The sequence below is a fragment of the Trachurus japonicus genome, chromosome 1 (genome assembly GCF_045865225.1).
Source record: "Trachurus japonicus isolate A0001 chromosome 1, Traja_1.0".
NCBI lineage: Eukaryota > Metazoa > Chordata > Actinopteri > Carangiformes > Carangidae > Trachurus > Trachurus japonicus.
In genome coordinates this window covers 27,607,704-27,634,545 of record NC_140907.1, presented here as the reverse complement: position 1 = coordinate 27,634,545, position 26,842 = coordinate 27,607,704, and the positions used below count along the sequence as shown (strand labels likewise).

The 26,842-nt window shown below is 42.1% G+C and overlaps 1 protein-coding gene across 6 annotated transcripts in view; it reads right to left on the bottom strand.

Annotated features, from left to right (window-relative positions):
• Positions 1 to 26,842, bottom strand: part of LOC146992081 (protein sidekick-1-like) — a 296,559-nt gene that overhangs the window by 134,077 nt on the left and 135,640 nt on the right. For all 6 annotated transcript variants that reach the window (XM_085783510.1, XM_085783486.1, XM_085783479.1 and 3 more), the window contains one exon: positions 5,839 to 5,972. In XM_085783510.1, coding sequence (XP_085639636.1) covers positions 5,839 to 5,972 — 134 coding nt within the window. The remainder of the gene's footprint in view (positions 1 to 5,838; positions 5,973 to 26,842) is intronic.

Below are 26,842 nucleotides of genomic sequence, written 5' to 3'. Positions count from 1 at the left end.
ACACATCTATACTGTGATTAAGGTTATGAAAGGATATAAGGTTATTTTACAATGCATTTATGCACATGGAGCCAATCGGTCCCTGAGCTCTCTGTCTGTGTTCCTCCTGCGTCAGAGCCTCGTCTCGCCGCCTCGGCTCTCTGATTGCTCTTCTCTCTATTTCTGCTCCATTCAACTACATCTACCGCTAAAGTATTTGAGAAAATACCAAGACTGTCTCTGTTCTTTATTCAGCAGAATCAAATTTATAACGCAAATCATTACTGTGCAGATCTATGAGGCTGAGTTTGACATTTTCAAACAGCGTCTTCCAACTTTCTCCTATCCAAGAGAACTTGTTTCGAGGAACTTTGTGAGCAGAAGAGTTTGTGTATCGGCTTCAGTAATCATGGAGTATGGTGTTATGTGGAGCATATTAAAGGGGAAATCCACAGAATCTTATTCACCAGGGGGAAAGCGGTATGCAGGGTGATCGTCACCATGGTCATCATCTCCGCTTTGGCTTTGGAGGCTTCTTCATCTTTTTCTAACAGCCAATCTGTGTGTTATTACGCACCGGTATTGGAGAGATGTGGGCATTTATGAGGCAGCAAGGGTCTTAAGAAAAAAGTATAAATAGCATTTTGGGAGTAAAAGTCAGAACATCTCGGCCTGAGCTGCATCGATTCTTTAAGAAAAAGAATCTGTCTCTAAACTTTCTGGAAGTGAAACACAAAATCTCTTGGAGCTGTCTCTTTTAAAGTAGACTCTCTCTGTGCGCAGTGCTGCATGCATGTACTGTAAAGACTCTGAGCTATTTTTTTTTCCCGCAGCTCAGCAATCATTAACAGGCGTGACATTGCTGTCCTCACTATAGAAAAGATAAAGGCAGCTGATCAACTATTGAGCCCAAAGCTGAGATTGTATTTAAAGCACTACAGCAATTATATCAGCATACGTCGTCCCCCTACCCACTCTTTCTTCTGTTATCCTGCCTTCTCTTCTTCCTCTCCCGTCTACCCCCCTCTCTTCCACTTTCTCTCCTCCTCTTGTTCCATATGTTGGATCCATTCATGTGGGATTATATTTATCACACTCTCTCTTCTTTTATCTTGCGCAGTCTGGTGGCTCGGCCCGTTTTGTTTTATTTCTTTTATTTCTGTAAAGTGCGTGTCTTTGATGATGCCCTGATATGATGAGTGATTTCTGGCCATGTATCTCTTTTACATGTTTGCATGTCTGCGTGGCGCGGCTCTCCTCTCTCTAGTGAGCGCTCTCTCTCGTTGGGGATATTTTGCCGCTGTAATGGTCTGAAGTACAAATCTACAAAGACCTGCACAGCTGTGAACTGAAGAGTAGCACGCAGACACGCACGCACTCTTCTGGGCAACGGGGAGGCTGACTGCTGTTTTGATTGGCAGGCCGAGGTGTGTGCATGTGTGTGTACTAAAGAGAAAAAAAAAGGGAAGGGATAAATGATGTCAGGTATGCATGGAGTTTAATTAATTGGAGTAGGGATCCTCATCTCCCCGAAACAGAAATACCCTGAGGCCAAGAGAGCTCTGTTTCTCTAACGCAAACACACACTGAATCAAACATGTGTATATACGTAATGAAACTAAATGACCAGACTCTGCATTATGAAGCTGACCCCTCCTTCCCTGGAGTCGCAGCTTCGCCGTATTGACTCCATATTTGGACGCCATGTGCAGCACATGTTCGTCTTTGAATATTTAAATTCCAACTTCTGTCCAATCTGTCATGTTCTCTCTCTCTGCGGTTTGACGACCGACCGACTGAAAATGTTCCCTGTAACACCATATGTTGTCGGTGGTGATAAAAAAAGCAAAAAAAGCAAAAAAAAAAAAAAGCTGCAGTACAGGAGCTGTTTATTTTAGAGGCAGGCTGTACTTCCAGTGATTACAGTGTGTGACCTCTCACCAAGCTGTTGAGCCGCTATCAATTGTGGCCGTTGCAGCTTCCACCACGGATGACAGTTAGTGCTTTTTATTTTCGGCAGTCTGGGGGCCACAGTCGTAGTAGGACGGCGGTCAGGGACATGCAGATAGTGACTGTGTCAAGGAGGCAGAGCACACACACACACACACAAACACACACACACACCTGCTTTTCTTGGCTCTGGCAGGCTTTGTGGATTAGCCAAAGAGTTTTGACGGACAATGGTGACGCAGCATGAATGTGACACATTGTTCAAATGTGACTGTACCTGAACTGTTCACGCCTGTGTATGAGTGTGAGTGTGTGTGTGCTTGAAAGGGAAAAACACAGAGATTTCTACTCCAGCCGTCCTGACATTAACAGGTTGTTGGTCACATCCTCAGTCTGCACCCTGTGACTCACTTCATTAATTCTTTTTTCTTCTCACTCTCTTCCTCTCTCTCTCTCTCTCTACCAGTCTTCTGTCTCGCTTGTTCGTCTCTGTTGAGCACAGCGTTCGAATCAAAGTGAGAAAGGGGAGAATAGAAAATAGGTATCTCATTTATTCTGGGGGAATTTATGAAAAGACAGACAACATTTTTAGAAATAGAAAATTTTTGAGTGACAGCTACGAACTTCAGTCTTCAGATCCTGTATGGGCGGCTTAATGGAACGGGGAAGAGAGGAGACAGGAAATAGAAGGAGAAGGACATAGGACAAGAGAGAAAGAAAGAAAAAAGAGGTACCCACGAACAAAAACACAATTTGCCTGAGTTCATTCACATGTTTTTTTGTGTGTCAGTTAACCTGCTGAACCGCTCATCACTTCAGTTCACTTTAATTTAATCTCATTTAAACTAAATGGGTTTCTTTCCCCCTTCACGTTTCCCAGCAGCAAACCTTGGCTGCTCTCTGCTCTTCTATTAATTATACAGGTGAGCACTAAATGTGTGATTTGTTAAAAAAACAAACAAAAAACTATCAATGCAGCTATAGTTTCATCCTTGACTGATCATCTACTATTCATTTATTCTTTAGGCCATAACAACACAAACTGAAAATAAACCAAGAGTATATTACCTGTTGTTTCCATATTGCATTGTTTGCTGTTGTTGTTTTGTTTTTTTGGCTTTCACATCTTGCCCTTTTTTTGCATCATTTGGTCTCTTTTGTTTGTCCTCCCAGTTTGAATTTAATTCCTTTCTTTCCCTTCTGTTTTTTGTTTCTTCCCCCACCAGTCTCAATAACAAATAACTGAATCAAATATGCTGTTTTATAGCAAAGGATATTTACCCAAGAAAATCGTTACTGTAGAAAACCCTCAAAGATTAACAGAGACAAACACACACGCACGCACACCCTGACGTTTATGGCTGAAGACTGATCAGTGAAGCCTAACTATACCCTTACCATTCCTAAAAAAACGCCCGAGGGAGCACTCCACACTGACAGCTGTAACAAGGTACTGCGCGTATATTTATGTGATTGTGTGTGTGTGTGTGTGTGTGTGTGTGTGTGTGTGTGTGTGTGCGTCTGTGACAAAGGATACCAAAGGATACAACCCTGTAAAGAGAATCTAATTAAAACTCTATACAGCCACAAGGGACAGAGCGTTCCCTCCCTCTCTCATTTAACTATAGTGAACACTTGAGCTGAAGGACTGCCGGGCTGAGGAGTCTGTACTCCGGCCTCCAAGGAGAAACGATAGAGACCCAAAGAAGGGATGCAGGGATAAAGTGAGTCACTGATTAAAGCCGTGACAGAGGCAGGAGCACCAAACTTGGCAAATCTTTGTGAGTGAAGACTATTTGAGGAAATGGCTGCTTGCCATTTAATAACGTTAATGAAACACAAACAGTGTTTTTGAATTAAAAGGGAGCTGCTTGACTTGACCCCTTTGCGAAATTAAAAAAAGGCAACAATCAACAGGCGATCAATAACTATACATTTATAGAATATTTTAAATACCCCGAGGCTGTAACCACACCATTAAACAGGAGCAACACTGGTGTCCTGGAGGGGAGGGAGCTCTTATCTACTTACTGATGTAATCTGTAGAGTTATAAGTGGTAGGAACGGTCCAGTGTTCACAGTGCAGACTGCAGACCCAACAAGAATATAGACAACGCACTTTAAATGACTCGTCTGGCTAAATATACACAGAGAAAAACTTCAGGTTGAGCAAATCTTTTATCAAATTGTTTTCTCTCTCCGCTCAATAATCTAATTTCTTTAGCAATGTTCCAGACAGTACGTAAATAGACTTCACATTTAGCCACCGGTACTTGACGGCTGCTTTCCGCCACATAATGTCAGTGCTGCAGATAACTGGTTAATGCTAAGATAAAAAGAAGTTGTTTACCTCTCTACAAGCCACTTTGTGTTGTTTTTTTTGTTTTTTTTTAATCAAAACACAAAACATAACAGCACTTGAGAACTTTCGACTGAATTTCTTTCCGCAGACACGACCGTCTGAGTGATGATTCTTCTGTAATGAAACAGTCTCACTGCATCAGGTCATTTCAGTTGTTTCAATCTGCCAGTTAAAGTTTCATACGTATGACATCAATCATTTAAACTTCTCAGCCTAATGGCTCAGAATCACCGGCTCCAGTATTTGGATCAGGTAGCTATATAAAAAGTGAAAAAGTTTCACATGCTCCTCTCACTTACAAGCTGAATCTATAAAAAAGTGATGTAATTAGCACTAAATCTTCCTCTGAGCCGACAGACAGCACATATAGAGTTTAAATTATTCTTTCAGATCATTTTTTAAATAATAGTTATTCAGATTGATCAATATACGACCAAAACCCAACCATAGTGATAACGCAGATTGTTTAGGCGGCTCACATTATCTTATTTCCTTGCTTCTCTCTGCTTATACAATGTTTCAATACAGCCAATTTCTTATAAAGCTCTAATCTGCATGTTTTTTGGTTCCATTGTCCAAAAAATTTAACAAATCTCACAAGAAGTGACAAACACAGACTATTTATTAAAGGGAGTTCAAAATTTTGGCAAATTGGCCCATTGCCATAATCCCTACAGTATAGTTTTAGGATTTAGGAGAGTTTGATGAGGGAAACCAAGAAATCCCATGAGCCTCCGTAGCGTAGCTCTGAGCAGCTCGTGGCTCTGCTCCGCCATTCTAAAAATAGCTTGCACCGACAATTAAAGGTAACGAACCTACTGCTATGACTATAGGGATTATGACAATTGGCCAATTTGCCAATATATTGAACTATCCCTTTAAGTCTATGTATATTAATCAGCAGTCACTTCCAAGCTGCAGCTCTGTGATGGTACAACACCTGCCCCGTCTCCTGAAGGAATCAACAACCACATGAGTAAAGGACAAAGACGGTGCTCTGAGTTTTGTCTGTATTGTATCGACAGATAAAGTTGGAAGCAACAGAACATCTCTCTTATTTCGTCACTCGCTCAGTGCAACAGCCTCCTAAGGTAGAAGCAGAGAGAGGAGTCGTGCTCTGTAGCTACTGTAGGTTGCTAAGGATGAAAATACAAACTGCTGTGGACCTGCTGTGAAAGTAGAGCAGAAGTTATTTGAGCCAAATTCTCCAGAGTAACCCTCACTGGCTCACTCGCTCATCCAATCACTCACTCGCTGCAAGGATGCAGCCACTAAAAGGGTTAAAAAAAAAAAATCCAATAAGAAATAATGAGCAAGTGGGTATTTCTCAAAGAGTCGGAGGATCTTCTAATCCAGTCAGACATATTTGATCATTGCATACACCGTGTTTCGTTGTGCGATTTAGATACACCGCACAGTTTCATGGCAGACTGCGCCGACTCTGATGTTTCCGGCGCTCGCGCTGCTAATTAGTCGGGCTGCTCCCGTTCGTTCTCCCAAAGAAAATCATGGATCAGGATGTTTATTTATTTATTTATTTTATTTACCCGAGATGCTCAGGTAGACGGCGGGACTCGTCACGTTCTCTCCCGTCATCTCGTTCACGGCCTCCAAGTGGTAACGCCCTGCGTCCGTCGCCGTGGTTGCCAGCACGACCAGCTGATTGTCCAAAGTGATTGCTCTGTGGGACACAAAACAGACGGATTAGAAAACACGGAAGGAACAACAAAACACGCCTCTGTGTCTCTCTCTTGTGTGTCACGGCGTCGCTCAAACTAAGTCTCTGACAAGAGGAGAGTATTTGGTACATGGATCATTTCAAATTCATGTTGGGAGGGGGGATTGGGGGGGGCAACAACGAAAACATTGAATACAAGCATCAGAAAGGAAAGAGGATTCAGGGAGCTTAAATAAATCTCCCCCTCCTGTCTCAGATTGATATGTGGCTCGTTTTTGTGTCTCTTTCATTCTTCTTCTGGCCACTCTCGTCTCGCCTGCTTGTGTATTATCTGCTGTTCTTCCATCTTTTTCACTGATCCATTCTCATTTCCCCGTGTACCCGCAGTAATCAATACGGCACAAACATACAAGCGCGAGCCGAGCGCGCACAATCGCTAACACGAGATCTAACTGTAACACACTGGAGGGAGGAAACAATCACTTACAAACAGACTTTTTTGTGCTGCTGCTGCTTTTAAAGGGGAGCATTATAGGAAGAGTTGATTTTGGAAGGAGTCGTGGTGGAAAGGGAGGAGGGAAACAGGGGAGAGGGGGGAGGAAGGAGGAGGGAGGAGGGGAGGGGGAGCTGAGGAGGGTAAAAAATAGATTTGTAACGCTCAGATTTTGGTGTGTTTGAACTTGTCTGTCTGGGAACAGACGCCGCGAGGCAGGAAGCACAGGTTGATGCTTTTAGTGCTTGTGTTTTTTTCCCCGGTTCTCCCAATATTCTAACTTGAGAGTCGGCGCTGGGATAAAATAAAATCAATATGACCAAAGGGAGAATAAAGCATATTAAAGTGAGATGGCTGTCTTTTTATTCTGATAGACTCACTCTGTTTGTGTTTGTGCCCCCCCCCCCCCCTCACATCACAATTACACACAGACTGTACACTCTGTGCTCTGACTGCAACATGATTTAGGCGACACAAAAACAAACACACAAAAAAAAAGAGGGAAAAAAATGGTAGCAACTGTGGCAACTGCATAGTTTTATTTGGAGGGAACATCTGCATGTGTGAGGCATATGTTTGATTCTGCAAACATGGTTTAGCAGTGATGTATCATCAGCGGTGGCTGAGCTCCTAAACAAGGCCTGCAGGTGCCATTCGGCGCCGGATGGAGATGGTTTCCACTCCATTTCAGTTTGACCACAAAACAGCATGCCGCTTATCCTGACCGCTTGTTCCAACTTGAATCGATGGCGAGTAAACAAAGCACCATGTGTACTAACAGCACTGTAAACAGCACAAGGCCAGTAAACACGTATTTAACTTGGCTTGTAGCGGCTCAGAGCGCATGGAAGAGGTTCAAAACCCCCGTACAGCTGGAGACGATGGAAATCAAAGTTTATTGCCGGTTGCTGTTTGATTACGGGGTGATTGATAACTCACACGTCCTCTCATTGTCAGCTCAGCTGCTTACTTTAATGTTACAAACAGAAAACCGCTGCCACAAACACATAAAGACGAGCAACGTGATCCAGCAGCAGCCAGAGCTTTACTGTGGCAGGCGAGAGTTGATCCACCCATGAAGATCAGATTTATATCCAGTGGCCGAGTACATGGAGGTGTTTGTATGTGCACAGGAGGTATCGACTGAACAGGACACTGATGGAAGGGAAGAGGAGAGGAGGGGAGAGGAAAGGGGAGGGAAGGGGAGGAGAGAAGAGGAGGGAAGGGAAGGGAAGAGGAGAGGAGAGGAGAGGAGAGGAGAGGAGAGGACAGGAAGGGAAGAGAAGAGGAGGGAAGGGGAGGGAAGGGAAGAGGAGAGGAGAGGAGGGATGGGAAGGGAAGGGAAGGGAAGGGAAGAAAAGAAGAGAAGAGGAGCAGAGGGAAGGGACGAGAGGAGAGGAGAGGAGAGGAGAGGAGAGGAGAAGAAAAGAGAAGAGAAGAGGAAGAGGAAGGAGTGGAAGAAGAGGAAGAGGAGCCACAAACACACACGCACGCACACACACACAGAAGATTCTTCAGGTCTAATTTTATTCAGGGTGATTTCCCTGGAGAACATCCACAACAGCCAGAGCTTCAACCCCAACACTGACACTTCATTTGTGTGAGTGTATGTCTATGTGTGTATGTCGCTTTGTGTGTGTGCACTGCGCATGTGTGTTTGTGTGTGTGTGTGTGTGTGCATTTAACCATATCTCACAGTGCCTGCAATAGAGACTTTCACCAGAGCTTTCCTGCTGCTCTCTCTCTCCATCTCTCTCTCTCTCTCTGTTACTTATTCCACAGTGGTAATAGATCCTGCATCCTCACCACTGTCTATAATGCAATTTATAGCTGTTAAGCTCATTAACTACACTGACCAGCCCGTTTTATCACGTCTGTTTTACCCGGCACATGCTGATTAATAGACAGTGAAGGCATGTCTCCACTTGCCTGTGGTGTCGGAGGGAGGAGGGAGGAGGGAGCCTGGGAGGTCCGAGGGAATCTAAATCCACTAAGTTATTAACATTCAAAGTCAAAGGAGCTCAGTGGGCGGGTGTGAGGACGCTCTAAGACCAATTAAGATAGCGTATTAACATCTGAACATTTGTTTGGTTAAAAGCATTTGTTCGTGTGGTATCTACCCTCATTTACATAAAGCCATTTATATGTCCTATTTACATGTGAAATTACTGGTGATGACACAGCCTGATGGTTACAGTGATTTGCTTCACACTTTAATTTTTTATTTTTTATTTCTCAGGCTTGATTTCCCATTAAATCTCCACATGGGAGTTTTATATCGGGGGGGTGGGCGGAAAAAAAGGCAACACAGAGGGAGAGGAACGGAATAAGCCAATAAGAAGTCGGGCAACAGAGATTACAGGACCTCGTTTCATTTGGGATTCCCTTCAAGAAATAATAAAATGCCCCCCATTCATTCAGAGTAGCTGGAGGGCGGTTACACAATCTCATCCTAGGAGTTACATTAGTAGAGTCCAACTTTCTCTCTCTCGCACACACACACACATGCACACACACAGAGTTCAAATAGTTGTATATATGAACGTCTTATGTGTGTCTTTTCATTCCGACTGAATGGCAGCGTAGTTGATTTTAATAAAAACACAAATTCAACATGCAACTTTCCGCTTTCTTTTAGTTCGACATTTAATTAAAATGGACAAAACTGTTCTGGCTCTTAATTAAAGACAAACTCGATTGTAAAACTGTGCGTAACTCTGCATGCTTGTGTGTGTCTGTGTGTGTGTGGGTGGTTGCATGTATGTGTGTGACAGTTTATCCCCAGGCAAGAAGAGACAAATTAAAATACAGTAATCATCTAGATCCTATTCCCTCCTCCCTCTGCATTCCTCACTGTATCCCTCGTCCCGACTCAAATAATAAAAAACAGCCTCCCTGACTCTTTCTCTTTCTCTCAAATCCCATTTTCCATTCTCCCTCAGATTACAATCTTTCACATTTCTTTCTGGGTTTCTTTCAATTTTCTTTGCATCTCTCTCTGCAGCTGTCTCTCTCTCCGTCCTCACTCTATATAAAACTGTCGTGTCTTCACTTCCCATCTCCTCCCGCCTGACTCCTTTGAACCAAACCACCAAGCCAGATTGGTCTTTCATTAAGTGTCTGGCCCCAAGACTCATTTAATAAACACTCACGGGGATGGGGGGTGGTGTCCGACCGCGCTGCAAGACCGACCGACCGACCGACCGACTGCTGAACACACTCACACATATTCACACATTCATACAAGTGAGCCAAGTGAGCCAAGAGCTAATTAGCACACACATGTCGCAGGCCAGAGAGGACGAGAGAGTGAGTCAGAGTTATTTTTCTCATATATCCAAGTGTATGTGTGTGAGTGTGTCAGGTCTACTGCCAGCACAGCCTACCTCTGCCTTGTCCACCCTCCCTCCCTCTCTCCCTCCCTCTAATAGGCAGCGTGCCACCGTCTTAACCCTCAGTGCGTCTGACACACAGACGCTCGGGGTGGAGGAGGGCGGCAGCGGGGCAGAAGGAGGGATACTCCACTGTAAACCCAGTCCAGACAGCAGCAGCTTTTCTGGCAGCTTCTTCTCCGGAGCAAGTTGCCATCAGCCAGTCAGCCAACCAGTCAGCCAACCAGCCTGCTGCCCACACATACAGTACTGTACTGTACATGTATGCACACATGCAGACACACACACACACACACTCTCACATGGGGAATTACACAGTTAGGAGCATTCACTGTCCCCCTGCAGCCGTTAAAAGCGGATGTTTGCTTTGGTGTGTTTCAGCCAGTGGACACATGAATACATCCTCTGTTGGACTGATTGATAGTTAATGTAAATACCTCTCGTACCTGCTGAAGGCCACATTGTGTTGAGTGTAGGTATGTGTGTGTGTGTGTGTGTGTGTGTGTGTGTGTGTGTGTGTGTGCGTGTGTGTGTGTGTAACTGAAAAATACTGCTTAAAGTGAGGATTTATTTATGACAAACATTACACAGGGCTGAGGTATTAAAATTTTTTTAAACATTTCCAGCTCTCAAAATTGCCTGTCAGCTTGAGTTGTGGCGTGCTGTTCTCCATCCCAAAGTAATTGGTAACTATAAAACTCAGCTGCAGAGAGAGCATTGTTTTGAATGTGGAGAGGATGGAGGAAGCGTCTGCACAGTATTCATCAATATGTGCTTTGAGAGCTTTTCTTGGCGTGTGGTTTTTTTTTCCTTTTATCTGCACAACTGCAAACAAGGACTGACGTTAAAAAAAAAACAAAAAAAACAAAACAAAGTGAAGTTCATCACTCGTAAAAACTCAATCTTGTCAGTAAAAAGTACTATTTTTTGGATTATTGTTTTGGTTTACAGACACTTATTATGGCCTGTTTTGTTTTTTTTAAACCTTTGAATTCAGAAAAAGAAAAATCAGTGGAAACTTTTGTTTTGAAACTTCACTGGACTTCATGAGGATAAATGTGTAAGTCATCCATCAAGAATTGCCTCTCTCGGTTCGGTTCGGTCGCTTCACTCGGTTGACGCTGGTATTTTTCACTGATTACAAAGGATGCACTGCCTCCTAGCTGATGGCAACGGCTGACAGAAAGTTCCTCTTGTGAGGCTTTAGGGCTAAGTTGGGAACAAGGAGAGACTGAAAATCACAGATGATATAAGATGCTGTAGAGAACTGTAATGTAAGAGTACAGAGTGAGGAAAAAAGAGGAATGAACCTGGTGGTGAAAGGAGAAGAGCGACAAAGAGAGAGAGAGAGAGAGAAAAAAACCAGGAAGAGAAGTGAACTTTTCCAACAACAGTTACATGTAGTTTTGGAAAAATATGTCAGATCTGTTTTTGTAATGGGATTAAAGAGTCTAACTGAGTTAAGACTGGGAACTGGACCGGTGCCAGTAGCTCTTGACATTGTGCTGCCAGCAGCTTGACACTGACTGCTTTAGTGATTTTCCATGCGCAGTTTAAATGAAGCTATTGTTAACACAGCCTGAGGTTGAAGATTTGTTTTACAGTATATTTGCTGAATATTCTCTAATCCTCATGCTCAGTCTAAATGTACTGCCTCTAAAAGAGAAACTATCGTTAAATAAAACATTTGTTTAAGTCTGTGATTAGTGAAAAAAATAAGACTAGAAGCTAAACCGGGAAAGTTAAACTCATGAAATCTGCAGTACGACCTGGGTTTCTGCTTGCCGGCATTCACAGAGTCTTCTGTGTCATATTCAACAGAAAAGCTTTTTTAAAATCCGAAGAAAAATGGGAGATTTTATTTCTACCACAGTAACAATGTGGGGAACAGTAATACTTCACTTCATACTGTCGTCAATATTTGGTTCTGGTGTAAACAAAAGGCCAACTCTGACAGACAGCTACACGTAAAACAGACAGAGGCCCGCTGTTATTCTGTCAGATGTGTTTAAACACAACTTACTAATGGACTACAATTAAATCATTAATGATGATGAATTAAATTTAATGATGCCTTCAATGTTGTTTTCTATGTTCGTAAACACAGGTGGTTTAAAAAGTTAAAAATTCACATTTTGTATTCAGCTTCATTTGATAATATGTTTGTAGAGATGTTCTTACCTTGTGAATGTGAATGCACCAGATTCATGACACCACCAGCTTTATAAATGGGAATTGAAGTGTATACAGTATTTGCAGTGTAATATTTAATCATATCATATATAATAGTGGAGGTAAAGAGTATGAGGCCTGAAAAAGGGACATTTGTTCCAAAGGGTTTCTTCAGGATACACAATGGACAAAAAAAAGAGGCTTAGGGTGCATTAGCGAAGGCAGAGGCGGCTGTGGCCTCCTGAGATAAGGGCTGTGAGATAAAAATAAATAAATAGACCAAAGTTGGATAATAACATTAGGAAATAACAGACCTGGGGAACAAATGGAAACAGCTGGAGGACAAAGACCAACAACCAAGATGAGAAAATCACTGCAGTTATTGGACAAACACGTTGAAGTGGGGTGCTTCAGAGAAACTAGGGTGGGACATAAGGTGATGTTTGCAATTGCCTGTGTTTTTGTAGACTAATGAATGAGCAGAAATGCAATCAGAGTAACATTTAAATGTTATTCAAATGATAAAAATGCCTCAAGAAAAGAAAGAAAGCAAGCAAAACTGTGCTGGACTCCAACACCCAGATCTCAAAGCACGCCCCAGGAACCTCGCTGGCATGCCCCCATCCAGACTGACAAGGCTGTCCAAAACCAGCTGGCTCTACTCTCTCTTTCACTCTTGAAGGACATTAATGAAACACTGAGACATTAATTGAGTGTACTACTGTAACTAATGAATAACTGCTTGTTTTTTTAATGTAGTTATGCTCCAGAAACAGTGCACAAGCCTGTTGTTGCATTAGTGGCTTTTAATTCAGGAACATGTGGGAACAAGTGTCACCTCTTACCCTTAAACCTTAACAGTAGTATTCAGTTTTCCCAGATCCCTAGTCATGTTGGAGCTAAAAAAAGATCAAAACTTTTACAATTTCAGTATGGCATTGTAAGCTAAGACTGATACACTTTGTTCTTTTAACTGAATGTTTTAATTAGATAAAATAATTAGAGAAAATTGATGAGGGAGAAAGGGCATCAGTTTGATGGTTATAAATGCTGATAAACCCATTAAAATTAACACGTTTAAATTTGGATTACTTTTGCTTTTACAAATTCAGTCAAGAAACTATCTTGGAATAACAGACTCATGCATAAAATGTTCTTACACACGGTGGATTGTTTGTGAATGAGGCTCATTATAAGCCCTAATATACTTACACTATATTTAATATTGTTGTAGCAGCTTCTCAGCAGGGTGGTATAGCTGGACTGTCACAAGCATCCCTGCTGCTAGAGTAATTAAGTGAGCTTCAGCACTTGTTCCAAACTTGTTCCAAATAAATCCCCTCAAACACTTGCGAACACAAAATGTCTGCAACTCTTTTTATCTCGTGACAAACAAAAGGCGGAAAAAAAACAACCACCACCAAACAACTCCACATCCCCATAATAAGCCAGCTGGAGCTGAACCAAATGAGAAGAGAAATAATGGAAGCCGGCTGCTGATGCATTAAAAATGTGCATGAACTATTTAGAAGGCCTGGATCGGGGTCTATCTCCATTCAAATCACGGCCAAAACATTTTGGAGGACATTAAAATGATAACAGGGAAACACTCAACATTCAATTTGGGTACATTCAGAGCCACGCAATCAGACCTACATGCATGAAACCTGCAAGAAGGAGGACACACAGCAGATGGCCAAAATTATATGGACACCCAAAGGGTTTGATGATGAAAATATTACTTACTCGCAGCCCTTGATTACCGAACCTCTCGTTCCAGAAACCGTAGTCATTAATACGCTGCCACAAAAAGCTCCACTCTTCTGGGGAACCTTTCTGGAAGAGGTTGGCACCAGACTGCAGGGACTTGTTTCTGATTCTGGTCAGTGATGCTAATTGATTGCCCGTCCCATTCACGCTTTGGAGAAGTGTTGTAGCTTATTTATATTGTATTTTGTTTCTATGTTTACTCCTCTCTCACCCCTAGAAGTCTGGTTTAAAGATGTGCAGTCGGGCTCTAATTTATGAAATTATCTCTTACATGCTCAGATATTATGGCATATGTTGTTTTTGTTTTTAAACCACGCCCACTACAGCTCTCTGCTGCTCCTCTATCTGTCACTCAGCAGAGGAGGCAAAGAGATAAAACCTTCATGCTCGCAGTCGAATACTGGAAACACTCATCAACTCAAAGTCGCTAGGTTTCTCCGCAGACACTTCTTTTGGGGAAAAAAATCCTTTGGGGTCTAAAAAAGTCAAATAGAGCTCCGGTAGCTGATGTCACGGTGTGATTAATAATTTTACAGGACCACTCGAGCTTTTCCAAGACATCTGACTTTTTAAAAAATCATTTTCCATGTGATTTCTATGACTGGAAAATTGGTCAACCATTTTCCAGGTTTTCCAGGATTAATCTCGACGGTGCTGAATGGGGTTGAGGTCTTTGCTCAGTACAGACAGGTTCTTCAACTCCAAACAGGAGTCTTTGTGATCCACGGCTTGTTTCAAACTTCTGTTTCAAAGTTGGAAGTGTGGTGTTGTTTAGAAACACACAGGGTGCTGTAGCATTAAGATTTCTCGCATCAACAGGCCTGGGTCTCTCCGTGGATTACAGTAAAGTTGCCGTGCCTTGCATTAACAGACATGAACGGTATCTTTGCTAACATCAGAAGAAATTATTACCCGAGTTCACACATCAAAGACTCCGAATCTAAGGAGAGACCCTTCATCTAGCGGTGAAAGTGATCGCGCTATGAGATGCGTCATGGTCTGTCTGGTCGAGTTCAGAGGATGACTGATTGATCAAACTGCACGTTCACTATGTAGTAATTAATCAGAGCAGCATTTTACAAATTTGGGGGAAACATAAAACGAGAGGGAAAATTTGCTCAGTGCATCACAGTCAGGTGGAGACGTGAGGACAAACTGTTGCTCTGCCGGCGTCTCAGATTAACGAATCCCCCTGTTCGGCGGTGACAGTGGGCGGGCTGCGTGCGTCCAGGGCTGCTGGAGTGAGGCTGACTAATGTGACAGAAAGAAAGATGAGTGCATCCAGCTCTATTAGTTGTGCACACAGTTAACTTAGTCAGACAACAACCTGATGAGTATGCTAAAAAAAAAACAAAAAAAAACCTGAACCCCCTCCACTCTCAGATTTGTCAGGTGCTGCAGAATAAATGTAATCAAGCAGGTAGACGGAAATACATTATTAAAAGCGATATTAAAACCAGCAAACAGCTCAGGGCTGACAAGTTTAAATCACAGCAACCACCAACAAATGAGGACAGAGACACAAACAAGTACAGAAGTGCAGAAATAAGCCAATAAAAAAGCAACCGATAAAACGGGAACAGCTACTCAGACGGACTAACCGAGGGCCCGTCCGAATAAAAAGGTTTCTGGCTGCTTCATAAAGAATGTCACAGCAGTCCCGACGAAACGGGGGGAAGGGAAATCCATAAATTTGGTGCAACAACTTGAAAAGCACAATCTCCTCCTGGTTTATAGAGGGTTTGAGGAGCAGCCGGTAATTGTTGTTCAGAGGCGTTTGGCCGTACAGGTCAGTAGGAGGTCAGCAATATACTGGCGTGTTCGACCTGTAAAGGTGAGCACCAATATTTTAAAATGGGTGTGGGATTCGACTGGAAGTCAGCGCAGAGAGGCTGAAATTGATCACTCGCTATTTCTAGTGGAAAAAAACCCAAATAACAACAACAAGCAGCCAGACAGTTTGGAGACAGTTCAAAGACATAAAGTATCGGTACAGATGATTATCGACCAAAATATCTTCTGATATTGATCTTTTTGCTGATTGCTAATGCTGGCAATTATAATTACCCTGCATTGCTTTGAATTTGCTCATTTTCAGTCTGTTTGACCCCTGAGTTGATTTGAAATAATAACAAATGTTGATTTGAGTCATAACTGTTCTTGTTTTTGTTATAATGTTATATATAATGTTATATAAGCTATAATGTTAAATTCATCTTTACTTTCATGGTTGAAACTTTTATTGTTGCCCTTTTGGTGATTTAAGAGACGATGCAGAAGGAAAAGACCTTTTATCTTCCGAGCTACAAAAAGACAGCAAATTAAATCTAAAATGCTTCAAAATGTTCCTGAAATTTCAGTGGACACTTGAAAAAGACATGAACATTATAAAGCACATATAATTTTCGAACGTGGGTGGGAAATTTTGAGCTTTACCCTGAAATGGTAGATGATTGTAAATGGAGGTCCGTCTTATTATTTTTTTTTCTCTATACATAATTTTCACCTTTATTGTGTTTTTGTTGTTGCTGTTGTTAATATTGTTGTTTCTACTGTTTTTGTCCTTCCCTTTTTGGTTTAATTTTGCTTGTTGATCGTATTTATTTGTTCACAATTATGGATTTGTATCAATGATTTAGATTTTTGTGAAAAAACAAACAAATCATCTTTACTCACTACATCTTTTCTTATCCTCAGGTGTGTATATACGTAGACTATTAAAAATTGTATCGGTTATCGGTACGGGGAGTTATCACGCATCCCTCATACTGTATAATGAGGAAGTTACAAAAGCCTAGATAATCATCTCCATCTCGACTTCGGTCACAACAGGTCTTAATATAACAACATGTGGGAAAAAACACGGGCACGTAAGCTGGCTGAGGTGATTATCGAAAGACAGGAATGAATCAAAGATGACACCTGAATTTCAAAGGTTATGCTGAACGGAAAACACTTTATCAACCGCCGTCTGCTGCTCGAGATTTGGGATGGCATTTTCAGGATAAATTATAAGAGTTTCTGTCGTATTACCGCGAAGCTGAAGGCTGCTGCTGTCGTGATGACATCCAAAACATTCCCTTTAAAACGGTCCATTTGTTAAACTTATCAAGTCTAAAGAAGCAATAATACTGAATATCATCGCTGTAGAAATGATCAAAGAGTGACAGCTATTAATCCATTCAAGAGGAAGCGGCGTACACCAGTATTACACACTTAATGGCCACGTAGCATGAAAAAAAAACACTAAACTTCCCTCACATGTCAAAAAAGCATTTCCATTTCTGTCCACACCTTATTCATAACTTGCAATTCAATCTCGACTTATTCACTGTTAATGGCCTTGTTCTGCCTGATGAATCTTGATGATTTTTCCTCTCAGAGAAACACAGCTTATGAGTTTGACTGCATGAGTCCAATGAGGAGAAGGAGAGGAGGGGGAGAGAAAAAAAAAGAAAACGAAAGAAAGATGGTAGAGGTTACAACTGTAATGAACACTAATGTGTTTGTGAGGGATTTTAACAGCCCCTTCACTGACTCAGAAAACGTTTCCCTACCTTCTGCCCTACACACTCTACAGCTCTGTGACTTGTAATTAACGCAGTGCCTAAATCACAGGCTTGCTTCCTCAATCTCCTTTACTGTTCCTTCAAATGGTCAAACGAACACAGAAAGGAGACTCTTCTGTGGCTGCACACCGGCTTGGCCAGCTGCCACCACCAATAAGTCCTCCATAAAACACACAGGAAGTGTATGCCCGCACACACATAGCGGAGTAGTATCCTTGTACCCACACAGCCTAAGGCCTGCTGTCTGAAAGTAATTGGTGTGTGCGCGCATATGAGAGAGAGGGAGAGCGAAAAAAGAGTAAGTGAGAAGGGCTGCTGGACAGACTACGTTTGTTCAGTGTCCCCTGGCATGGCCTGAGGGACAGGCAGGGAGCAGTGGAGACAGGCAACGAAACAGGAAGTGGGGCGAGGGTGAGGTGGAGGCAGGAAGAGAGGAGAGGAGAGGAGAGGAGAGGGGTGAGGAGAGATGCTGAGTAAACAGTGGGGGGACACTTTTCTCTCCACCCGCTGTTTGTTCAGCTACAGACGCTCCATGACTCACTTCCTTTTTACCGTTACTGCACGTCTGTCCGTCTGTCTGTCTCTTTGACGTCTGTCTGCATGCACACACACAGAAAAACATTTGCTTTTCTCCGTACAAATACCTGTCAAAGTGGCTCACACATTAAATCCCCAGCACCAGACCATATTCCTCCAATGGGGCTGAATGGAGGCTAACAGTTCCTATTGTGACACTGTGTGTCTGTGTGCAGCTGAGTGACTGTTGTGGTCCCATTAGGTGGATGGATCTCTAGACGAATGGCTATTATCCTAATTAGCACTAATTATGTCTGCTTCCAATTAACCACACAACTGGCGGTGACTTCTCTCGCTGTCTTTCCGTCTGACACTCTCTCTCTCTCTCTCTCTCTCTCTCTCCGTCTCTGTCGTTCTCTCAGATGGAGAAACACACCTTGTTCTCAAAACGCTCTCCCAGCTGCTCAGCTCGAGAGAGAGAGGCCAGGCAGCTGAACACAGACACTAATCTTCGCACTTGAACATAAGCCGTCATTTTTCTAATTCTGGTTCATATGAATTTTTGAACCTGAAATAAAGGGCACGGCTCCAGAACATGTGATTTATATTCTGCTTTGACACCCTATCTGCAGGATTATGGAGAGGGTTGTAGCTGACACACAGCAGGTGTTACATTTTAATGGTTACATGGCTGGAGGTACAGTAAGGTGTTTAGTGAGAGGAGGGAGTCATGTGACTTTATGCATTGGCCCCGCATATAGGTTGTGCTTCATATATGTTTAATATCATGCTGTACTGTACTGTACATTTCTGGAAAAATCAACGATGACGCCATGGTTAAACAACCTCCATCTAGGTAATTAAAGGTTTTGAGCTCATTTAAAAAGCTGCAACAATTCAGTGAACTGATGAGCAGAGAGTTAATTGCTAAATATTTTGATGAATATGTATTTTATATTAAAAAAAGAATCAGAAACATTTCCTGGGTGCAGCTTCAAGTCCAGTGATCACCATGTAAAACCGACAACAATGACTTGATACAGCCAGAGATAATTAAGTTACCTCAGTGCAGCAAAGGTCAACTCACAGTGAACAGTATTCCTTCATATCAGCTCAAAGGTTTTATAACACTAGTTATCATTTCATGGCACAGTTTTTGTCTCCATCATTATAACATCGTTGTTTCAGTGAATTTCCACGACTATGGATGTTTTGCCTAAGTCTGTGTATGCATGTGTGTGTGTGTGCGTGTGTTCATTTGCACGCACACAGGATCACACTGAATGATAATTTGTAAAAAACACAGTCACATATTGCTCTGTAAATGCAGACAAATTGCTTCCCGTAACGTTAAAGGTCAGTAGCAGTACTATGGAGTAAACAAGCACGATGCCTCTGCTTTATTATCGACACCGACACAATCGCACAGTTACAGCTTGTCCTGTAAAACAAGGGCTTTTAACTGAAACTCCTGTCGCCATGGCGATAGGAAATCAATACAGTGGAACAAAAAAAAAAAAAAAAAAGGATTTTGCCCACAGGTGTAACATTTTAATCTACATTATTCTATAACAAACATAACAACACACACACAAACACACACACACACAATTGCTTTCATACATCTTGTAATGTGCACGAGCCCTGCAGCTGCATTGTCAGTGAATGCATCACTCACACTTTACCTGTTCCTTCTACAAGAAAGCGAGATTGTTGTGTCTATTTTCATAAAAGTGGAAATAAGAAAGTCAAGACACATGCATATAATTGAAATGATGGCGGACGCTGCAGCCGGCGCAGGGCGGCATGTATGAGAGTATTGTGCTGAGAATCACGCATTAGTACATGGTCCATTAAGGCAACAAGGATTCTTCTTTGCACTTTGCATTTTGTGATACCAGTCACAAATGAAAGCTCAATTTCATGCTAGAAAGGTGCCTACAGTACACTGCAGTGTGCCACCTGCTTGGCAAAAAAACAAACACACAAAAAAGAAAAAAAGGATCTCAGCTGCAGCTCCACCCACTCTGGCAAAAGCAGGTTTGGTTAGAGCCAGAAAATGACTCAAGACGTGGAGGTGCAAACTGGAGAGCTGACGTACAGTAACAGTCATTGTGAGACCTTCATGAGTGCGAACGACGTGTATGAGCCTGTTGATGTGTGTCTGTGAGTTCAAATTAGGGCTGTCAATCTTCCCCCCAAATCAGATTCAAATTTATACTGTAATGTTTCTTATGTTAAATATTCAAATTGTATTCATATTTTTAATGTGTTTTTTAGCTCATTATATATAGCCTACACCTATACCAGCTTATTATTACATCCCACGTCCACTAAAGGGCATTCCAACCAAGTCTGTTATGTAACATTTGCAACCTGTTAAATCTTACCAACTCAATATAAAACTTCAAGAAGGGGAATTGAAATATTATATAAGGAGTGGTGCAACGGATCACAGTTGATCCGTTCCGTTATGTCTCCACGGATCGGCACGCAAGTGGTCCGTGGATCGATCAATTAAAAAAAGAAAAAGAAAAGGTGTGCGTGTAGTGTATCAACATGTTTATTACCCCAAACGTCACAAAACACAATGTTAATTTGCGTTATGCGTTACGTTCGAACGTCAATTTCCACCTTCGAATGTTCTCCTTTTTAATTTGAATTCTGTTCAATAGCGAAGTTCGTTCTGACAGCCCAAGTACAAATGTGTATTGTGTGTATTTGAAGGTGTAATGGTTGCGGTTGCGCTCCAGTTGTCTGAGCTGAGGCGAAAAGTAGAAGAGAAGGAGAGAACATAAGTTTTTTTGTTTTGTTTTACAATAAGGATGAAAAGCTGTTGAAGTGTTAGAGGTAAAAACAGAGGACAGCAGATCACACTGGGAACACAGTTATTTCTCAACATAAGCAAACCCCAAGTCATAAACACAGAGCTCCCACGAGACAATAATACTGTACTGTATGAGCAGGGAGACTGGAGCAAAAAATATAATTTCCCGAGAGCAGGACATGCTAAAGTTTTGCCTTAATACGTGTCTGAGAGAGAAGATACTCGTGACCTTCTGGTTATTGATCCAAATCTCAGATCTTGACGACGTCTGTTTGCGGCCATGATATTGAGCAGTCAATCAACACGGTGTTTCTTTCACTCTGGCTGGATGTTTATATATCTACATCGTCAGTGTGTGTGTGGGGGATTAGTGAAGTGAGCATAACCGCACGTGAATTATTCCTCCGTGTTTATATTTGCGAGCTATTTTGCAATTTGCGTTAATTTGTTTATTCATTTGTTTCATAGTTTGTTCAGTGGTAATCACCTGTCAGACACTGACAGAGTGTCAAAACCAAACTGTCATCAGTCACTCCTCGCTGCTCCGTGTCGTCTCTCTCTCTCTCTCTTATTAATTCTGCCTTTTTCTTTCCATCCTCTCTGTTTTTGTCAATAGGTTAAGAACTCTTTCCAATGGCAGATGTGAGTGTGTATGTGTAAGAGATTCAGAGTGTGTGAGTGTGTGAGTGTGCATTTGTGCGCAATCTGGTCAGTGATGGATGTGTGTGTGTGGCAGGTAATTAAAAGTGTGATTAGTGGATAATTAAAAGAGGTCTCTGTCTTTAGAATATTTAACGACTTCAGACAGAGGACACGCTCGCACTTGCGCACACACAAGCTGCCAGGTGGGAATGTGTTGGTTCAGCCTGTAATGGGGGAATAATGATTCCTGAGATGATATAAGGTACAGACAGACACGGTGGTGGTGGTGGTGGAGAGAGATAGAGAGAAAGACAAGATGAAGGGAGGTGGAGGAAAAGGAGCAAATCAGATATAGACAGAAAACACTGCACCTTTCAAAAATCTACATCTATAAAATGAATCATCATCAGCACAAGCTATGCAGACCGGACACACACATTAACACACACTAAGCCATGCACACGCATACACACACACACACTCTCTCTGTCTTTTGAGTGATCAGTTCAGACAGAAGCAGCTGCTCTGTGGCAGAAATAGATGAGCAGAGAAACTGCAGATCCAAAGCTCACACACACACAGTGGGGGCTTACAAACATGTAAAAAGGTTAAAGATAATGGAGCCGTACATGTACAAGAATTAGATCTAAAATTACACCTGATATTAAAATGAGATCACAGTGAATGTTTCTCAACAAGTATTTGTCCTCAGTCTTTGTTTTCGAGGCGAATGCAGAGAATGCTTGCCGAAAAACTGCCCTCGACGAGAACGCGAATCAGCGGTTTTGGCATGAATTTACCTCAAAAACAACTCTGTCTCGTAACTTTCTGTTATTATCTCATAACGTGGTGAATGTGCAGGTCACAACTTGTCCACAAGAGCGTTTTGGAGTTGTTGGATTGTGTATTTGATGAGTTTGACGAGGGAAACCAATAAATCCCATTAGCCTCCGTAGCGTAGCTCTGAGCAGCTCGCAGCTCTGCTCCGCCGTTCTAAAAATAGCTTGCACCGACAATTAAAGGTAACAAACCTACTCCTAAAACTATAGAGATTATAGCAATGGGCCAAACAATCCCTTTAATGGGTCCCCCAGAAAAGATATTGACCAATGACAGCACTGATCATTGTCACGTGGTTTTTTCGTGCAGCATTTGGTCCAGAGTGAAGAAAGTATGTGTGAAAGCAAAGGAACAAAGCTGGAAAATGAAACAATGTATCACTTTTCGAATCTGGTGCACCAATATGAAAACAGCCTGAATGCTGCTTTAGCGAACTAACATGCTCACAAAGATAATGCTAACGCGCTAATGTTAACCAGGTGTTCAGGAGATGACAACGACGATAACGACGATGGGAATGTCATCAGTTTTTAGTCCTAACTATAGCCCTGGACAAATCCAGATTCTGATCTAGTGTTAGTAGTAGATGAGAAGTTGAAGGATCATCAAAGTTATTACAGCTCATCCTGAGGGCAGCATGAAAGTATGAACCAAATTCTGATGGCAATCCATCAAATCCAAATTCTTCAAAGCCATATGAGAACCGGCTGCTGGTGGTGGAGGAGCCTGGGAGGAAAAGTCAGGGGATCACCAGAATCACTGGGCTCATCCTCCGTGTGTTCATTAAATATTGGTCAAGACTTTTTTCTTTTTCTTTTCTTTTTTTTTAGCGAAAAGACAAAAATAACTCTTTGAGGGACAGTGGGACTTCACCAGAATCATCATGTATGGCATGTTTGCCAAAGCTTCACTGCAGACATCACAGACATTTCCGTCTCAACCATGAAAGTCGACCTGCTGTTGGCAGGAGAGGAGAGGTGAGGGGAGTGCCGGAGTCAGCGGGGTTCATCCTGTGAAGACTTCGGCTGTCTGGAATAAATTCCATGCGAATACATCCAGTGAATTGTTGCTGAGATTTTTCAATCTGAGCCAAAGTTTTTTCCTCTGACCACCAGATCCCATCTCTTCAGCCACGCCGTTAGCACGCCTAATAACAAACACAACGGGTACGAGTCACTTGACACGAGACAGGACAGCGTGTGTTTGTTTTTCATTTTGAAGCAGACCGGCTTTTTAGGGAGGAGAAAGAAAAGACAGGCTGGTGGCTGGTGGCTGGTGGCTGGTGGCTGGTGGCTGGTGGCTGGTGGCTGGTGGCTGGTGGCTGGTGGCTGGTGGCTGGTGGCTGGTGGCTGGTGGCTGGTGGCTGGTGGCTGCTGCAGCTGCTGTGAATGCTGCGACAGTACCTGGATCACGCCGGAGTGTCTCTGTGAAGCCGAGTGGACGGCAAACTTCAGAATGAGTCATGATGCTTGTGCACTGCGAGCGGTGCTTCTTCACAGATCTGAGCAGCACAGGATGAACTGCAGACTGCAGCTACTGGAGACGAGTGCGTGTGAGATCAATGTGTGAGTTACTGTAAAAAAAATAAAAAAAAAATCCACTGACGCTCCTGTGATAATGCACCGTTGCCACGCCGTGTGTTTACATCCCACATTAGCATATGTTTTCTTTTATGCAGATACTGTATCCAGATGCAGATAGCATCTTATCACCAGAGCCAGAGGTCTTGGGAAATGTAAACGCAGGCCGATTACGGCTTGTTACGCGACATGAAGTATTCATTTACTGCTACAGGAACAAATACAACTGTAGTGTAATAATTACTCCGGGATAATTCAAATATGTGAAAAGGAAAAGTAAAATCATGGTGCGTTAATAGGAACATATTTTGAAACTGCGATGCAATCATCTCTGTCGCACTCCTGCAGTTTAGGGAGCTTTTTGTTTCCTCCCTCTCCTGCTGCTTGTCTCTCTCCCTTGAGTGTGTGAGGCAGGGTAAGCCTCTGTCATTTGGGAGAGTCATTAAGTACAGCCTCAGAGTTAATGTCTTTTCTACTTTCTACTTTAAAAAAAAAAAAGAAAAAGAAGAAAAAAAAGTTTTCTTTCTTTCTTTCTTTCTTTTTTTACCTTAGTTGTCTGAGAAATGTGACTGGAAGTAGACAGCGAATTGGGAACACAGTCACAAGTAAAGGACACAAGTTAAGGACAGATGAGAGAGAAAGTCCCCAATTCACCCCCCCACTATATATATCCGCCAGACATCAAGGCTGTTATCTCAACAAACAACAAATATATCTGACTGCAAGCTGAGGTCTGGAAATAATGGTGCTATCAACTTTAAGACATCCAACCAAGATATAGGTGGAAGCAGAGGGGGGTGGGGGGAATGTAATTTATTAAAAACACAACGTTTTTTTACCTCACGGCATACATGTTGGTCCACTTATAGCCTACAGACTTTTACAGGGAAACACATCAACAGTTTGAAACAAAGCTACAACAAATTGCTTTTGGCAGAATAAGCAATGAATATTCATAGTCCGACGGCAGGCCCTAAAGTGCTGTCTTCATAATGCAATTCTATCCCACTCCACCTTGACAATGAATAATATTACCAGAAAATGCAATGCAATTAAAGCAAACCCTTGTTCCCTGTCTCCCCTCGCCACATGTGTCGCTCCCCCAACCCCCCCTTCCTCCCTCCATGCAGTACAGTGATAATATTAAAAATTAAACAAGTCATCTGATTTCTTTACTGCAAAATTCATGCATAATAGTGTGGTGGTAGAACAAGTCGCCTCCAGCCAATTTCTGAGCAACAACCAGTCTTTTGCAGGCAGATTTAATGTATGACACTGGACCTAAATTAGACACAAAGAGGAGATTTAAAAAAGAAAAGAAGTCTCCACATCCAAAATCCTTTTGTCAAATATTTGCAGTGTTGATTACAAATGTAGACAAATGGTTGGTAAACAGCGAGTGAATACATAATGCATGTAACGCTGGGATATGCTGTATGTCAACACGGATAATGCCAAGGTTTTAACCTTTCTGCTGAAATGAAACAGGAATTCCAGATGATTGTATTATATAATTACAGGTTAGTAACCTCTCCACACACATTATGCTCCTCTGGTGACACCGTCATGTGAATACAAACTATTGGAGACTGGAGCTGTATCAGGAGGGACACATTGTGCCCCCAAGGTGACAGGTAGGTCATAAACATAATTCGTAAGTGGGCTCTGCATGAAAATAATCCAAGGTAGAGGTGGTGGGTGGGTAAGTGGGGTTATGCGGCTTTAAATACCAAAACAACAATGCAATGCACTCCAAGATTCCTGGTTTGAAAAACAGATTCACACATTTGGAGGTTTGTAATCCACCAACACATGCACAAGCAGGGTTTGCGTTTCCATTGACTGATGTTATGCAAATAAAGCTGCAGGTTTAATTGATATCGCTATAATTAAACATGACGACAGATCTCCAGCAGTTTGTTTTGCCTCTCGGTTGGAGCTGGATGTCTGGGGCATGAGACGGTAGCTGCCATGAATTGAGTGTGTAAAGAAAATAGTTTTTCCATTTCACTTTTGCAAAAAGTTTGCAGAACAGAGAGTATTTGGATTTTTTATTTTTTGTTTCTTTGAAATTTTGTTCCAGTCACTTCAAATATCAAAATCCCTATCAAGCGAGTTCATGTGACCACATCTTTATAAACCATCTATTAAAATAGCTCTTGGAAAGTTAGCACAAATTGCTTAAGTATAACATCAAATCACATTTTTTTGTGCAGTGTGTCATTTATAACCACCACACACTTTTAACAGGGTTTCTTCTGCATAAAGAATTACAAGCTGCCTCTTTCAAATTTCGTTCAGCCTCCAGCTCTCGACAAAACTACGCCAGGTGTCTTCATGGAAAACACAATTTTCTAATTTTCTCTGATTTGTCACTTGTAACTGCAATTACAGCATTACACCGATGTGACAAACGCTGTGTCGTAATCAGCCCCAGTACACAGGTACAATCTACCGGGGAAAGTCAGTGTGTGGTTTCTTTTCTGCATCCAAGCGGGGCAAATTTCTTAATAAGGTTTTTCTGAATTAACACTACACCCCATCAGGATAATGTTTCCAGGACTGCAGATATGGCTCGTAGCACCAGTGATTACTTTACAGGGCGAGTTCATGAGGAGGAAAATATTAAGCTGCTGCAGATTCTTAAAAACACACTTAGGGTTCCCACTATGTTATCACACCATACACTAATACTGTACATCCCCTGCCCCATTCATGCTTTGGAGAAGTCTTTTCGACAGTTGTACCTTATTTTGTACATTTAACCAGTTTGTTTCTATGTTTATTCCTCTCTCTCATTCTTTCTCCCAGAAGTCTGATTTAAAGATGTGCAGTCTAAGGCCCTAACTTATCTACGAAATAATCTCTTACATGTTTAGAAATTAAGACAAATTTATCATAGAACAACGCAAAAATATGCTGTTTTTGTTTTTAAACCACACCCAAAACAACTCTCTGTCACTACCTACCTACTGTCACTCAGCAGAGGAGACAATAGGTCCAATATATGGATGTCACAATTACTCCTTTTACAATTAATCGCGGTATTAAACGCCACAATTAATTACTGTA